Raw genomic sequence first — 18362 nt, forward strand, 5'->3', positions numbered from 1 at the left:
GTTTAACATCGAAACCTATGGTTCTACCCACGGATAGCAAGCAGACAACACTACATAGATCTTGCAATTAGCGGCTCTTGTGTACTTCCTTCCTTCTATTCGCTTGAAAGCTTGCTATTAATCGTATCGTCTCGGTGTATAGAATAAACGTGTTTTAGAATTAAATCATGTAGCACATACCTTAGTTCATTTTGTAATACTATACATTAAAAATAATTATACATATATACATATAATAAATTATATAATTATATACTGAAAGTAATAATTAAAAGATAAAAATTTTTTACTAGATTTCTGTACAAAAATAGCAGAGAAATAACAGTTAAATATCAGTTTATTACGACAAATGTACACAAACTGTGTTACATATTAACCATACTGTCATAGTCAAAACTTTTTAATATTCAAACTAATTAAAAAATTTTTGTATCTTAAACCTTGTTTCATAAGAAAAAATATATAAGCATTATCCATTGATTCTGATGTACTGCATTAATTATAATAAGTTATATTAATCATAATAATGTATAATCCCATACAGCACATCTTTCAGAAAGGTTTCTGAAAGATATCTGACATGTTTTTACGTAATGCTACTTTTTTCTTAATTTAGCATTGCTAAGTCGTGTATAAATAATTAATTTAAAATTAATAAATTACATAAATAAATTTAAGAAATAATACACAAAAATAGTATATTTCATACATGATACAATGTAACTTTTTGCATATCGTATTGTGTACATGGAGAGAATTTCTCTCTTAAAATTTAATTCAAAATCTGGTAATTGTGGGATAGTGTACGACCTCGAGGAATTTTGCTATACTTTTTAGTAAAATTTACTATACTTTTAGTAAATTGTACTAAAAGCATAGTAAAATTTACTATGCTTTTAGTAAATTTTACTAAAAAGTATAGTAAAATTCCTGGAGGTCACACATTATCCCACAATTACCAGATTTTGGGAGTGTATTGTACATTTAAAGGCGTACCTACTATACATTAATAGTCCATTAATTGAAAGTTTTATTAAATTTACAGATTGCACTTAACTATTATCAACGTTATGATCAATTGTTCAATTTTTTAAACCATATATTCGATACATAGACATAAATAAAACAATAAAATCATTCTCTTAAATGTCATTAGTATTAAATCAATAATTTTACAACGATAAAAGGATGCTATACACACATAAAATATATTTTTTATAAAATATAAATTACAAAAATATAATTTAAATTTAATATTAATATTTAATTTTTTTATTATTTTCTTTTTGTTTTGTATTATAATCATCAAAAATTGATAGAATATATAATATTATCATTACTTCAACAGAATAAGGAACAATAAAGTTATTTAATCTATCTAATCAACAAAATTACATATTCTATTATCGTTAGGATTTTTAGGAAATTAAGGCCGGTATTGTTGTGAAAAGCAATTGTGCAAAAAGTAGAGATAATATTATCACTCATTATAGAAATAATAGAGATAATATTATGATTTCTTTCAAAATTCCACGATTTCATAGTATGTTGAGCGACCTTGGTTCACGCCATAATGTATCTGACTTTGGAACCGGGTTGGTAGCAACATATCTAGGCAGTTGGCCGGGATGTTCGTGGCATGGGCGGAGGCAGGACTGCACAGGCGGCCCCCTATTCGCTTTCCGGGTGCCACCCTTCTTTTCGAGCTGCTGCGAGGTATCCCTTGCCCCGGGCTGCGGCAATCACGCACATGCTCGCGCATGCGCCGCTACGGCAACGTCGCACGCATGGGCGCCCACACGATTACATGAGAACACAGGGGGGATACGAGAGAAAACAGTAAATATATACCTTTGATATACACCATAGTGCCTCCTATGATACCTGTAAATTATGATAGTGCATGCATTCAGAACTTAATTTTTCTATTAACCAAAGTGTCTAAATGTGATACATCCAATTGTTGCCCCACAAGTTATGTTTCTAGTTTTAAAGATATAATAAACAATATATATACATATATTAAAATATTAAAATAATACAAATTTATAAATATTATAATTATACACACAAACAACATTGTAATGCGAAAATTAAGTTTTGCAAAGAATAAGATATATATTTTGTATATGTTCATTAAATCATTAATTCAAATTAAATCCTTCATGTCTATCAAGTATAATCGTTTTAAATCATTTAATTACACTAAACTTGTCTAGTTAAAAACAAATGTTAATATTCTTTTTATTTTATTACTTTAATGTTGAATGCCACGTTGTTTTACATAGTTTTTATCATGTTTATGACGAAAATATCTGTTATAATGTTGTCATATTAAATAATTAATTTTTAATATTTCATGCACAATATTGCTTTCAATGTTAGTTTAGCTCTTATCAAAGTTAAAATAGAGACGATATATTACACACATGACTCAATATGAATGCACTTAAAAAAGAGATAATGTCAAAACTTAAGATAACAAGTAGTGCTAGCTTCAACTTATTAACGGTATTTCTTGACAGAATAATAAATAGTGTAAACAGATTATGAAAAATATTAAAGCAGGAAATTGTCGTACGAATATATACATAAGAAAAAAGCCATTGTATAACTTTTTACCGTGAAAGGAGTTAATGGACAGGGTATTAAATGAGGTATGCGTGGGAATACGATTTGGAAACATAACGTTATTGTAAATTACGAAACATTTATTTATTCATTTATTTACTTGACAGTTGTATAGTTTATCGATCCTTGCGATCAATATATAAACATAAGCATTGAAGTGTGCCCAATGACGTTCTTATCGTACATGCTATATACAATTAATAGTTATAGCAAAGAGGGTATAATGTCACACTTATAGAACAATCTCGAAACTCATACACTTATTTTTATGTTCTTTCACTAGTTACACTAATTCGATTCTTTAGAATTAATGTACCTTAACGTTCATAACTCTGTTTCTTATATCTAATAATATTGTTTTGGTATATCGTCACAGCTGTTCTGTGCATTAATTGTTTGATTACTACTCACTTAATAGTACAATTTCCGATTTATTCACGGTGCAATCGCGTCCTAATTATTATTGGTCATTCCTCGTTCGCTTTCGGTAAAAATATATACTATTCATTTCGAATTATTTACAATATCCCGTTACGGAAAGATGTGTTGAAGTAGAATAATTTTAATTAACCTTTAATTTTTAAGTGTCTTTTTTAAGTGATTAAAGAGATCTTTTGAAATATTTTTTGTTTTCGACAACTAAACTACGCCAAATATAAGTAATTGTTTCTCGAGATGAGTATGACATAACATACATGCAAATTATATTTGTGATATTATGACTGATAATTTGCTGCTTTCTGTTATTTTTAATAAACAGTCGGCAATCATATTACAATGATTAAAATTTTTACTTTAAGATCCAATTTTCATCTATAATGTAAACGTTAGTACCAACACATAATGCGGTAATATACGAAATATGAACACTATTTCAATCGTGTTGTAATAAAACTCTCTTTACACTAATATATACATACATAAAATTGGATATATACAATTCACATTTCACCAAGTATCAATTTCTTTTTGGATATTGGCATTACGCAATTAATCAGAATGACTGTACCTCAAACTATAAGTTTTTTTGATAAGGTATATTCAGCTGCTCGAAGGCATAAAGAAAGTATTAGAACGACGTTCATACAACTTCTTTTACTATAGTATAATTCGTTAATTGCAATGCAAAAACTACATTATAATTTAAGGGATCCCGCTTATATTTGATTTTATAGTTTTATTTGTACACATATGTACTTTTATTTGCCAGATGTAGAATTCTAATCTGTCAGATGTTTATGTCATATACATTACGTAATATATGCACAATTTTTTTTATCATATTGTACAGTAGAAGTCATATATGTGTGTTATCACATGAAGTTGGACATGTTTGGACATTGCTTAGATATTCATGCGTCAAGAGTTTGACAGCTGCATGTTGACATGTGAAAATTCTAAATGCAAGAAATCATGAAGATTACATAATGTAATATAATATTAAATTAAATATAATATTAAATTAAACTAATAAAATAATAAAAAGTTAGAATTTTCGATAATTACGATACATGAATATCTGGACGCAACACGTATCCCAAATATGTGAGCACATTAAACTTTATGCGATAAGGATATATATATATCATCTACTGTAGATATGTTATTATTCAATCTGCAAACTAAAATGCATATGAATTTACATTCAAATTTCATCATTGATTGGAATTGGCAATAATACGAAAAATTTCATGACAACTATAATTGAACAAATGCTAATAATGATAGCAGAATTTGTGATTAGTATTATTATTGAAATAATTATACTATTCATTTCAATAAACAATACATGTAAAATTAAAAACATACAAATTCAATCATGTATATAGCAAAAAATTATAGCAAAAATAAAACTTTATATTATTTTCATATAAGCGGATTTATTATGCATTTTAATCACGAATTATTAATAATAAATGATTTATCATTGATGATCTGATAGCCTGATAGTACTTTATTTCATCCAGATATTATTCTTGTTTACTACAGAATTATGTTTTTTTTTTAGCTTTTGTGTTTATCTATAATAAATTTTGGCTTTTACGAAACAAAAATTAGGAAACATTTTAAAATATAATAAATTTAAGAAATAGCTAAATAATTTTGGATCTAGCATTTTATATCGTAGTTAATGGATTGCAGTTTTACGTTGCATATTTACGTACATAAAAGAAGAATAATACTGTCTTTTAAAAATTGTGAGGATTTTTTAACTCACAACACATTTTGAGACCACTCTCCTTGTCCACGTAGCAATGAGAAAAACTCAAACTACTTTATTTAATTTGCAATATAAATCTCTAGTCAAATAGTAGAATTATCCATGAAGAGCAGTCATTAATTGATATTAAAAAAATTATATCATTGAATATACCTCACGGAATGGATGTTACAGAGCCGTGAGTCCATAGTCGGATTTTATCGCCGATGGCGGCACAGGAGCTGATACTTGCGACAATCCGGGAGGGCTGGTAGCTGGGGCAAGAGGACTGATACTTCCGGAACTTATGTGTCCCAACGGTCCTCCCGTCGGACCGTCCATCATTCCACCCACGTGATGATGACTCAGCTGTGCTTGGAGATGAGCCAGAGAATGAGGATGACCTTGAAAGCTTGGATGAACCACGCCAACAGGATGAGGAATACTGGAGCTGACCCCATGAACTTCGCTCATATCGTGACCGATGTTTGAGTCCAAGCTGTTCTCCATACCGCTGGATGGCGAGTTGTTGTTTTTCCTTTGGTTATTGTTGTTACCCGTGCCGGACTTCGCCCGCGTCGCCGAAGTCTTCGCCGGTTTAGCTGCTGCTGACGGCGCTTGGCCGTTCGCATTCTTTCTGCGTACGTTCTTCGTGTTCGGTAGCTTATGGTCCTTCTTCCATTTCATGCGGCGATTCTGAAACCAGATTTTGATCTGCCGCTCCGACAGGACCAAGGTATGAGCGATTTCGATCCGTCGTCGTCTCGTCAGGTACCTATTGTAGTGAAACTCCTTTTCCAGTTCGAGTATCTGATGCCTCGTGTAGGCAGTTCTTTGTCGTTTTGGCTCCATTCCAGGTTGATAAGAGCCATTCGCTGTAAGAAAGAAACAGAAACGTAAATATGTTAACACTACAAGGCTATAAATAACAGCAAATTCTCAGTTCCGGAGATACTACTTTCTTCTTTATTTCGTAAGAAATATGTGGCTATACAGGTTGTATTCTAACACATGAATTTCACTTTAATAATAAATTCTTTGGATAATTTCAAGTCGAATTAAGTCGATTCTTTCTTAATTTGAAATTACACTCTTTTTAAACTCTATGTCTAATATTAGATATTGAATAAACTTTAGCAATTAAGTCTTATGTTAAAATTATTTTGAAGTAAGCACCATATACAAAAAATTGAATAAAGATTATTATATGTACTTAAAGTTTTTAATAACAATAAAACTTTGTAAAAACCTTTTGATTTTTAATTCTTTACAATACAAAAACAATCAGTTTTAATATTTTTAATCTATTTATTAATACTTTTACTAAAAACAAATTAACACTCAAGTTAACAAAGACTCGTTAAAATAGAATTTATCTCCTATTCGGATATGTCCAATAAATTTCATTTGTTATTCAAATCTTCAAATGACATAGGGTACTAAAAAATATTTCATACAAATATATTTATAACTATATAAAACTTTGCATTAAAAGCAATTAACGATTAATAATTTTTTATAAATAAAAAAACTCTAAAAACACAAATAAATATATATAACAAAACATTTTTCTTAATTTAATTTTTAATAAAAAGAAAGTTTACTTTGTTTTAAATAAATATATTGGCATATTTATTACTTTTTTACATAACATCAGTATAAATAAAACAATAAAAATAATTGTATTTTATTTATTATATAATTAGTAAATATTAAGTAATGGTAATATAATATAAATATTATAATATATTTTTTACTCAACAATGTAACTGTTACGTAGGAATGTTTATAATTAACTAATTGATTAAATTGTGCATATATTATATTCATATTAATAAGGGAAATTATAATCTTACGTTAATTATTAATTATAATTAATATATTTATTGTACATATGTGTGTGTATTGTTATAAAAGCTGCAATACTTTTAATATTGTAGATAGCCAAAAGTTTTATAGATGTATACTCTTTTACGTCATTTTGAGAAATATATCAGGTATTAATTTTTTAACTTTAGTGTAACTTGAAGGGCTTGGATGACTTTCAAATAATGTAATTAAACATAATATTTAATGTAATGTGTGCATGAATTTGACGCGTAAAATTATATTGCTGGCGTTTAGGGTTATAGACCACTTGAGAGTCGAGAATCTGATTTCCATAATGCTCTTGCGTGTAATTTGATTATACTTTTACAATATTCATTAGCTAATTCTGTTTGTTATAATACTTTTAGAATACTTCAACGATGTGCAAAATTGCAAGAGTCAAAAATTTTTTTACTTATATTTTTAATGTTTTTTTAATGTTTTTGTGTAGTAACAATTAGCATCAGAAAAGTATCAATATCTTGTGTTTATATATACAAGATATTAATATTTTTCTGATGCTAATGTGCAAAATCCGCCAAAGAACTTTAACTTTTTATTTTTTAGAGATAAAAATCTATTTCACAAACATATAAATGCATCAAAAAGTAAAAAAAATCTACAATATTATACTATCATTATTATTATTATTTACGCGATAATTTGTAAAAGAATATTCTGTGTATGGCATAAGAAACTTTATTGCCCAATTTTCCGTACACAGAGAGAAAGATTTCTTTAAGTTTCATAAACCGTTTTATTCCACTATTCCAAAGCATATATTTCTTTGTTTCTTATAAATATTACTAAAACTAAAGAAACGTGTATAAAATTTATTAAAACCAAAGAAATATGTGCTTTGGAATAGTCGAAAAAAGCTGTTTATTAAATCTAAAGAAATCTTTCTCTCTGTGTACAGAATTCATTCTTTTCATTTATGTCCAAAATAAACTATTTTCATTTTTTTGAAATAGTTTATTCCCATCTGTAACTTTTTCATTAACTCAACATATTAAATAAATCTTTTAAGTATTATTAAACACTTTATGAATAATTATTGTATTGTTATTACGCGTACATTCTTTTATGATTTTTTATTAGGTTCCTTTTTGATATGTTTATTAGATTTATATTATTCACAAGATAGCAACAAATTTGGTGAAAAAAGTTTAGTACAAAATGCATGTTATAAAAATTCTTTTTTTTTTTTCAAATCTGCAAAACACAAAGAAACTTAAAAAAATGATTGTCACTTAAATAGCGATTGAATCGTATGTATGAGTGTACGTTCAACAATAAAAAGAAAAGAATTATTTGTATGATTATTTCTGTAATTATAAAATATTCTTTACGCTGATGTCTAAAGAGTTATTATATGCGAATAACATTTTTATAGCATATGACCATTCGTCACGTCATGGCCGTTTTGAATAGCATCAAAGTCGGTTGAAGTGACTTTTGTAATCTGATCAATCCATGAGATACGCCGGTTGAGTTGTGAAGGCAGAATACACGTATGCAAATTCATGAGGATAAAAAGTGCCAAGCGTATACGCACTGAGCATCATCTAAAGAAATGCAGAAACATTAGATTATCCTTTGTAAACAGGCTTCAAGGCTAAATAATTTGATAATTGTCTCGTTCGTTAAGATTTCCATTTTTCACTTGAAACATGGAATTCGTTATACAATTGATTAATTCTCGACGGAGAGTGCTTAAAATAATTAAGAACGCGCAGATAAATATTAATGTAATCGCGAAGTGTTGTCAAAAGTATTTTACAAAATAATCGGATATAGAATTGAATACAACGAACGACTGAACAAGTAGATTGGAAAAAAATATCCTGCTGTGTTGATGTTAATATTTGTAAGTCATGCTAGTAGCAATCCGTGGTGGTCTGTTCAGTTCAATAGAGGAAACATGGGAACGAGTTCAGTTTAGAATCCGTGCAGACATTCCATTCCGAGCTGACCGTCGGCCTCGTGGAGGCCCCTTTTAACTCCGACGTCCGGCGACCATACTTCGACAACTAAAGGGGAGAGATTGCAGTCTCTGACAGTCCGACGGACGAGCATACCAAAGTTCAGAGATTTCAAATATTAAATGACGCGATTCTTAGCATAACGGAAAGTGTAACTTATAACATTGTATGTTTGACATTGTATATTTGAAGGAATTATCAACGTAAATTTAAAAACGGTCTTACCGTTTCTGAGCGAATCATACTTTTTCGATGGCATTAAAGATTATATTTTTCAATTTTGCAAGATTTGATACGTTTATTCCTGGTATATTTTTTATACAATGCAGTTGAACTATTATATATTCCATTTATAATAGTTCCATGTATAATTTCTTATATATGTATAATATTTTATATTTGTTAACAAATATTTTGTAAAATATTTATTGTAATTTTATATACAGACTTATGTTATTAATAAATTATTTTAAAAATCATTAAATTACTTTTTCTTTATTAAAATAAAAGTCTTATAAAAATAGCTTTGTTTTTACTTTTGTTTTTACACATTATAAATTATTGTATGTTAAATTTCCCGTGGAGTAATATATACTATAATATTAAGGCGCAGTTATTTCCACAACTTAGTTTAACCAACATTTAGTTAATAATGCCCAATAAGAGAATTCGTTTTATATATTATATTATATAAAACAAATTCATATATTAGTTAAACATCGGTTAAACTAATTTGTGGAAATGTCTGGACCTAAATGTTTAGAGAATATTAAATATAAAACTATTCAAACAATATTACAATATTTCTCTCTCTTTTCTTACTATATAATAAAATTAGTTTGAATAAGAACATGGAGTTTTTGTACGTTTCGTTGGATTAATTTTTAGCGTTAATAAAAAAAACAAGTTTTTGTTGCAAATAATTTTACTTGGAAGCATAAATGATATTCGGTTTTGCAACATGGCATGCGATTTTCTATTGTATCATGTGCAAGGAACTCAAAAGAAATACTTGCAAGTTGGAATGAGCGGCGTTTTCCGCGGTCAAACGGAATAGAAATTTTTGTGCGGCAACAAAGCCAGCCTAATTCTGAAGGGATATTACGTTGCAAAAAGTGCTTTTAAGAATTCTGTAATACCTGCAAAATATGGTTTCTAGCTTAGCATGATGTAAAATACGACAAATTCTGGAAAATTCTAACGAATGCGTTGCACTGCTTATAGAGGCATTGCTCTGTAATTTGTGAGACATTAATTAATATACTTATGTGTTGTGGTTCCGCTCAAAACATCTTTCTATCTTTATGAAGATAGGAAGCACGCGTATATTAGTTCTGGAAGTAGTTGTCTGATTAATTATGAAAGAAGAACTACATTCGCGCTAATTGCCTTAATTACAACAACCAGGAGCGTTATACCATCACCGGCATCTGTTTCAAGTCTCGAGCGTTACCAACCTTGCACAATGATGAACGTCTACTTAAAGCACGGTAGAATCTCTGTGTCGAATTTCGAAATTTATTTTTGTCTGTAACACTTGTGTGTTGTGGACGTTCCATTATTGTAGCATACGTTCGCTACTGTACGGAAGATGAAGATATATTAGGCGTAACCGAATTCACCTATAAAACGAGTCTCTATAACCTCAAGCAGGTGATCACAAGGTGCTAGGATAAATTTCAGCCCATAACTCTTCGGACCGTTCTAAAGCTCGTCACCTTGTAAACACATAATATAATATATACCCGCTAAATATACAAACAGTTTCGACAGGTTTCTTGCATTCAGAAAACTCTTTTCAAGGCCGGGTATATCTGTGCTAACGTTCTTTTAAATTTGTGAATATTTATTTACTGCTGATATATTTTATAACGGTATTGAGAGAATAGGAGAGAGAGAGAGAGAGAGAGAAAGAGAGAGAGAGAGAGAGAGAGAGAGAGAGAGAGAGAGAGAAATAATATTAATAACAAAGATATAATAAATGTGTTTATTAGTTTTGTTTAACTATTTGATTTTTATTGGTTCAAAAAAAGCAATTTTTAAGGTAAGAATTAAAGCAATTAAAACCAATAATTTATTATATCGTAATATCATAGATAATATATAATGAGAAGTATTATCCGACGGCTGTTGCTGCCTGGCAAAAGTGTTGTACTTCACTACTTTTCAAATTCAAAAATTATTGAGTGTATCAAATAAGATACAACAATTTCGCCAAACCGTTGGATATGTACTTTCTATGTTTGAGATTATTGAGTGTGTTATATAAAATACAACAATATCGCAAGCCCCGTCGGATATATTTCTGTAGCGCTTAATTATAGTCTTTACAATACCTAAACCGAAATAGAAATATTAATAATGTTTATTGATCGTAGATCAAAATTAAGATCAGTAAGTTATATATCTATATTTATTAAATAAGTGAAAGTTTTAAAATTGAAAATATATAATAAATCTCTCTAAAAGTCAGACAAGAATAGAGATAAAAAATGTAATATATGAGACAAGAATAGAGATAAAAAATGTAATATAATTAATGAACATAAATTAAGTAGATCATCATTTGGCTGTTTTTCCTTATTCATCAAGCCTTATCACATAACAAGTCTGTTTTAATTCACAGAAAGAAAGATTTCTTTAGATTTAATAAACACTTCTGTTCGACTATTCTAAAGCATACATTTCTTTGGTTTTAATAAATTTTATACACATTTCTTTAGATTTCTTTAGATTAGATTAAAATTTATTAGAAACAAAGAAATATATGCTTTGGGATAGTCAAACAAAATTGTTTATTAAATTTAAAGAAATCTTTCTCTCTGTGTTATTAAAATAAAGTTTAAAATTACTTAATGTGTATTATAATAACGGATTATCAACTGAGAATCGAGAATAACAGAAATAACTGTAGATAAGTCCATATAAACTCACCGACACCTGCAACGTGAATTTTTTTCATCCACGGATAAATTGTACGATCCCTGCTTTCATCATCATCTTCTTCTTCTTCCATCATTCCTGGTGAGCCTTCCATCTGACCCTCTTCTGTATCATCAGCATCTGAGCTATCTTCCACATGGTGCTGTTGTTGCTGCGGCGGCGTATGTTGTTGGCCGCTCTGTATATGTTGGGACTGTTGAGACAACGACTGTTGCGTCTGAAGATCAGGTGAATTATCTCGATGCAATTGACCCGAACCGGCTGGACTGCAGGCATTATTTTCGTGCTGGTGATGCTGAAGGGCATCCGGTTGCTGCACATGATTCTGCAATAAAGATGGTGACAAAGGCGTGGATCCTAGGATAGTAGTCGTCGGTACAGACGGCTGTTGTTGCTGCTGTTGTTGCTGTTGACTTTGTATCGACGACGGACACGTGAGTGGTGGTTGTTGAGCTTCCGGCGGCATCGCTAAAGCACCCACTGCGTGATGATGAGAGTGTAAACTGGCGTGATGAACCGCATGCACTTGGTGATGAGGATGATGAGGACCGTAATAACCGCCGTATCCTGCGTATCCTCCGTTTAATTGTACCGCGGAAGAAGCTCCGTAAGGAGTTGACGCCGCTTGATGATGATGCTGATGGTAGCCGTACTGCAGCTGAGACTGTGGATGGTTTAAATGATGTCCGGCGCTGCCCCCCGAAAAGAAATCTGCTCCGGTCGAAGGTATATAATTACTCTGACTGTATTCCTCATTGGGAGGAAATTTTGGATCGACCAACGACGAAGTGGTGGCTAGATGATGATTTCCAGCTTGCTGTTGATGTTGATGGTGATGGTATCCACCGGCGGCGGAGGGAAGGAAGGAATTCATGTTCCTAAGTACTTTCTTATGAGAAACACACACGCACGATAATCCAAATGAATTTTAAATGACCACACTACTCGGCTTCTCTCTCTTATCTTGCTCTCTGCATCAATTCTTCGATTCGGCACACTATTTCGAGTTAATATTCATTCTCACAAGCTTACACTGCACGGCACTGCGCTGTGGTCCATCGTCCACACCTCACCGTCTCTTGCGAAAAGGGGTGACGTTTTCTCGAAAGGAGGAAAAGAGAGAAAGAAGGAGAGGGAGAAAAAGAGAAAAGAAATGGAAAGAGCGGGGCCACAACGAGCACAGGACTCCCGGTGGACAGCTGCTTATTCTCTCCTCTCCTTCCGCCACTTTCGCGATCCTCCACGACCTCGTTCGCTCCTTCCCGCCCACCGGAGCCCAATTACCATACCACGTGACCACAAAACCGACCAATCGGAGCTGCTTCTAGTCCGCGACCATGATGGATAACCACGGCACGCATGCAACACGTGAGTGGCGCCGCGAGAACCACTGCGGCAGGTGCAGCAACTTCTTGCTTTGCTTCTCTATTTCACGATTGTCATCGGAGATTCCGTGTACACTCGTAGTTTATTAATTTCTACGCACCTCCCCAAGTGTTTTGCTCTCTAATATAATACACCACGCACTCTTGTCCTTTTCATAAACTTTCACTTCTTATTTACATTGTCAACTTGATGCGAATATCAAGCTAGCTTTTCCGCAAACAATTCTGATAAGTCGAGCGTTTCTATACAAATCATATTTTTCTTTTAACGGACGAGTACGTTATTTTTGCACTGCACTTCTGTCACTACTACGTTTTGAACTGTAAATATAAAGATTAAGTCAGACGAGAGTTTCGACGGAAAGTGAGCTCGTCCCGCGTCGGCAGAAACTCGTCTGGCAACTCTGGCTTGCTTCTAACTCCCTCCAGCTCCGTTCGCGCCGGCTGGTTTTGAGCCGATGCGGAGAGTCGTGTCCCCTCTTTCTCGTCATGCGTCTTCTCTAGAGTCATCCCCACTCCGCAGCAGCATGAGACCAACCCCTGCCACGGAAACAGTGGATCTTGTGCCCTTATGGGGCATACTCGAGGGTACCTATAACCATGGAGTCACTCCTACGTATCCCCCAACCCGCCTCCATGCTTCTGAAATTCATCTTATGGCCGTAGTCAATGCTGAGAGAAACGGCAATGAACGTTGATATCAAATACTGTTGCGAGGGCAATCGTGCTACCAATTCAGAACTATTTGTCGAGACCAGCAGGTGTTATAATAACTGCCCATTACACCTCCATTTGCCAATATTATATGAAAACTGTGCGTTAATTGATCTCTATTGAGTCTTTTTCTTATTAAGTGGATGTTATTTAACGTCTGAAGTACTAATAAGATATTTTATCAACTTTGTTAATTAATTTTATTATTATTAATCTGTTAGAAACAAATATATACTTTTTATATATCTGTGCCAAGTAAACGTTCTTTAATTTTGTATTAATTATTACAAAACAAGAATAATTAATCTAATTCAAATGACAACTGTGCGTTTTATACTATTGTTAAATCAGTTATCTCTAATTTTATAATTAATTAGCAGTTAAGTTTAAGAAGATGTTACATAAGGCAAGTTCGAATTAACTAAATTAATAGTAATAGATATGCGGTTCGATTACACTCTGCCCATGTTAATGCACTGGTGTCTCGGCGTACTCGGTCAAGTACGTCTACTCGCGATCAGCTGCGTGGCATAGAGAATATAAAACGCCGAGTCATTACACAAAGAGCATACTCACTGTGTTTTGCCTTGATACGACAATACAGCACGGTAAATTTAAGCTACATTGACTGTGTGCTGTATAAACGATCCAGGAAATAACAGTATATTGTAGAACGGTATTATAGAACAAAGGCAACGTGAGACCAAGATTTGTCTACATAAGGGTTAAATGAATTTTATTTTAAAATTCAAGCTTTTGATCGAAAAACTGTTTATTATTGAAAATACTCTAATTAATGTCAGTACGCATCACACGTAGAAGAAAATAGAAACGATTTAATATTGGACATTTTAGGAAGACACTGAAGACGCATCGTCCGTTTTTATGAGATCTCTCTCTTTCTCTCTTGAGTTAGTTCTTCGTTTACTTGGAAGCCGCGGCTTATTTCTATTTTTCTTATGGCCACTTCATGTCGCTCCAAGCAGGAGAGCGAAGCTTTGAGTGGAATCTGGAAGAGGTCCAGAGGGGTTGAAGGGGTCGCTGAATGACGTAGAGATGGCTAGAGGGGGTTGTCTCCTCGTTTTGCGACACAACCTCCTCGTCTTTATCAGCGACGACGCTCGGGAACTGCTGTCCTTCTCTCTTTCCTCATCCACCGCCATCTTACGCCATCTCTACTTTCGTCTCGCTCCTTTCCTCCGGTTCTGTCCCGAGTCTTCTGCTCTTGTCTTCCGACGAAACACGATCAATCACTTTTCCAGTCCGCCAGCATGACACCCCTTTTACACCCACGGCTATCCTCGAAGAGGGCCTGCTTCGTCAACGACGAGTCCTTTCGGCTACCGGACGAATGTGTGATCATCCAAGTGACGATTATCATGAGATCACACACGTAGGTCTGTCATATCGCTTCATGAATTTTGTTGTCTCGTAGGATTGTTGATGATTTGACATTTGAAACAAGTTGTATTCTTGAGAAGCTAGTATTAACACCTCATCAACCTTTCAAGTGATCAAATATTGTTAATATTAACAAATTTTTTAATTGTAGTTTTTGAATTTGTAGTAGGATAAAAAATTGATTTGTTGATTCCATAAATTCGACATATTAAACTATTTCGAAAAATCGTAATAAAAATGTAAAAATTGCAATGCGCTTTTTTAGTAATTGTAACGTGTAAATTATAACGTGTGCTACCTGTCTATAAAAACCCGCTTGGCAAGAATTCTTCGTGGATTCAAGATTTAAAGAGTTCAACGGACTTGCATCGTGATAATGATAAATGAGGACGAAACAGTTTACGATTTAATATCAATCTTGGCCAAGGCTGGTGCTTATTATTGCCCATTAGTAAAGTTTTAATAACGCAATACGGTGCTCGGACGGGGGTGGAACCGTTGCGATTTATCATTTTCATCGCTTTATTAACGGCGTTTCAGTTATATTCAACTTGTTGATCGCTTATGAAAGAGGAGCATCGTCTCTGATATTGAAACTGCGCGAATTTGCGTTTCCGGGATTATTTTTAGCGAGGTCCCAACTGATTAATCATCTCAACCAAAGGCAGATAACTGCAGTAATTTTTTGAGGGAAAATTGATATAATTAAACAACAATTGTAAAAATGTGATAATTATAGTTACATCTTTATAATTATCTTAAAATATGTATTTGTGAAAATAGGATACAAGAATATGTATAGTTGAATTATTACTTTTACTTCATAAAGTTAAAGAATAAGTCAGAAGCAAGAAAGTCACAATCTAATCTTTGTTATATTCTTCGGGGAATCATCGATCGACAATTTGTTCCAAATTCATACTATATTCAAAATATTTGTGAATCGCTATAATATTTTCTATGATTGAATCATGATCGATAGATCTTTTGGGGAAAATCATGCGCGATATATTTCATGCATAGCATTTCAGATTTTGAAATTTAGAAAATGTGAATGTTTTTTGCATTGGTTCTAGCTCAAGGTGTTGGCAGCGGATCTGTCCGAGGTGAGAAACATGAGTCTCTGGAGATTCGATTTCGCTGCTGAGTCACGGTCTCGAGCTTGCCGACATGAAAAGGGGTCCATGTCCCCTTGGGGACATCCAGTATACATCTGATGCCTTAGATGCCTTTCGAACGTTCTTCAAGACTGCTCCTTTTTCACGTACGCTCGATTAGACGGCATAAAAATATGCACGAGCATTTTGCAATTTTCTCTTGCACAAAGAGAAAAATTATAAGCAAAAAGTTTATTGTTTGAAAAAAAATTTGTAAGAAATTAGTCATATCATAATTTCTATTGATTAAATAAAAATATAAACGTTATAATCTTTATATATTATTTTAGACAATTTATTTACGAGTTGCATCTGAAAGACAATTTGTTGAAGGAAAAAATATTTCTATCAAAAAATGTAAAAAGCACCACGCAAGGCGACAATAACTTGACGAGCGGCATTGACGCAAAGTCACGTTGATGGCAATGAACATGACATCTTTCATCAGGCAACTGGACGAATACACCAAGTTCGATGTCTGAAGCAGCGTGTGAGTGAAAGTGTCAGCTGTAAGTCATTTCTTGGCCAACAGTAGCCCCACTTACAGGATGGGAGAAGATGAAGAGTCACTAGAGGCGCGATAATTATCGGCTGGGCATTGCAGTAAAGATGTTAACGCGACCTTCGATCCGTAACCTCGGACAATTACCACCTGACATCTTCGCTTGAAAGCAATTTGCATATACAACGCACTTTTCCAGCTTCCTTGAAAAGGTAGCGGAAAATAAAGAAGTGTCTGTAGCCGTTTATGTCGACGACGCATGAAGAGGTGCAAAAGTGGCTCGTTATCTTAGCAATTCGAAGCATCGTTAGCGCCAATCCCTCTTGACAATCTTGACACTCTTCCTCAAACAAATCCGGGGTCAGCCAACGCGAGGACATACGGAATGCGGGGCTTGCACAGACGTAGATAAAAGCATCAAAAACTGTGCTTGAGTGTTTTTAAAAACAATGCATATATTTTCAATACATGCGATAACAAACTTGTTGAGTAAATACTTGTAAATATTGTTGAAAACAAACTTGCTAAAAAATAAGACGTAGATGCATTGTCATTATACTAATTTATCGTAACTTCCTTTATGTATTATACATATATAGTTATATATATAATTGTATAATTTTACATACACATACACAATGTTGTAATTGTTTTAAATTTTATGGTGGCCTAAAAGTTTATAAATCAAATAAATTCTTAAATGTGTCATACACAATATTATGGATGGTGACGAGTGCATCTTGCGTTGGCATTGCTAGATGTTTTTATCTATAGCAGTAACAGCATCGCTTGCTGAAGAGGCGGCATTTACGGGAACATTTACACGTTCTGCAGGATGCTGTTGATTACTGCCTGAAGCAGAAGGAAAGAAGGAGGTAAGGAGGTTAAGGTCGTTTACTACCCATGACCTCGGCAATTATTCCCATTCGACACCCTCCGTTTCTCGTTTCAAAAGCAGTTTGCATACACTAAGAAATGTTTCAGCATTGTTCGGAAAGGATAGGTCGGGTTCTGATTGACAGATGATGACCTAAAATCTGTTTCACCCTAATTGTTTCCAAATGGTTTGTGTATACGAAATTTTATCTTTGCTTTGACGGATTTTTTGAATAAAGAGCATTAATACTATTGATTTGAATAATCTTGATGTTATTTTGGCCACAAAATATAAAGAAAAACTTTTTTATATTCTAACCATTTTTTTCTACGATAAAAAAGAAAAAAACGAAAATACAAATTGGATAAAAATTTTTAGTCTTTAAATTATGAAAACTAAATTCTGAAATTTTTGTACAAAAAACATTTCTATTATTATTTATATGTTTTGTATTATAAATTTAAAATTATATGATACTGAGGCAGCGAATTGGTTCAGCGGTCTTATGCTATACTTATGCAGTTTATGTCATTTTGTGTGTGATAGTTTTAATTCTTGTAGACGCTATTTAACACTATCGTCATTTACCGACGTTTTGTCGCTTTCGCAAATTTAATTTTGACTTGTCAATTTTCGAGAACCCAAAACAATTAGAGGACCACACATTGACGCACGGGTAACAAAAAATACGGTATGCA

The 18362-nt window shown here is 32.7% G+C and overlaps 1 protein-coding gene across 1 annotated transcript; it reads right to left on the reverse strand.

Annotated features, from left to right (window-relative positions):
• Window positions 1-2690: 2690 nt before the first annotated feature.
• On the reverse strand, window positions 2691-13458 carry LOC105830121 (homeobox protein Hox-A4). Its single transcript, XM_012669286.3, has 2 exons — window positions 11620-13458; window positions 2691-5706 (listed from the first exon to the last, which is right to left on the reverse strand). The coding sequence occupies exons 1-2, from the start codon at window positions 12500-12502 to the stop codon at window positions 5021-5023; spliced, it is 1569 nt and encodes a 522-aa protein (XP_012524740.1). The 5' UTR covers window positions 12503-13458; the 3' UTR covers window positions 2691-5020.
• Between the last annotated feature and the right edge of the window lie 4904 nt (window positions 13459-18362).

Source organism: Monomorium pharaonis, chromosome 3, assembly GCF_013373865.1.
Source record: "Monomorium pharaonis isolate MP-MQ-018 chromosome 3, ASM1337386v2, whole genome shotgun sequence".
NCBI lineage: Eukaryota > Metazoa > Arthropoda > Insecta > Hymenoptera > Formicidae > Monomorium > Monomorium pharaonis.

Excerpts from the sequence above, each read along its gene's own strand:
- LOC105830121 (XM_012669286.3), bottom strand. The coding sequence starts at position 12,502 with ATGAATTCCTTCCTTCCCTCCGCCGCCGGTGGATACCATCACCATCAA. Across the intron at positions 5,707-11,619 it reads AATTCACGTTGCAGGTGTCG|CGAATGGCTCTTATCAACCT; the intron begins GTGAGTTTATAT and ends TCTTTCTTACAG.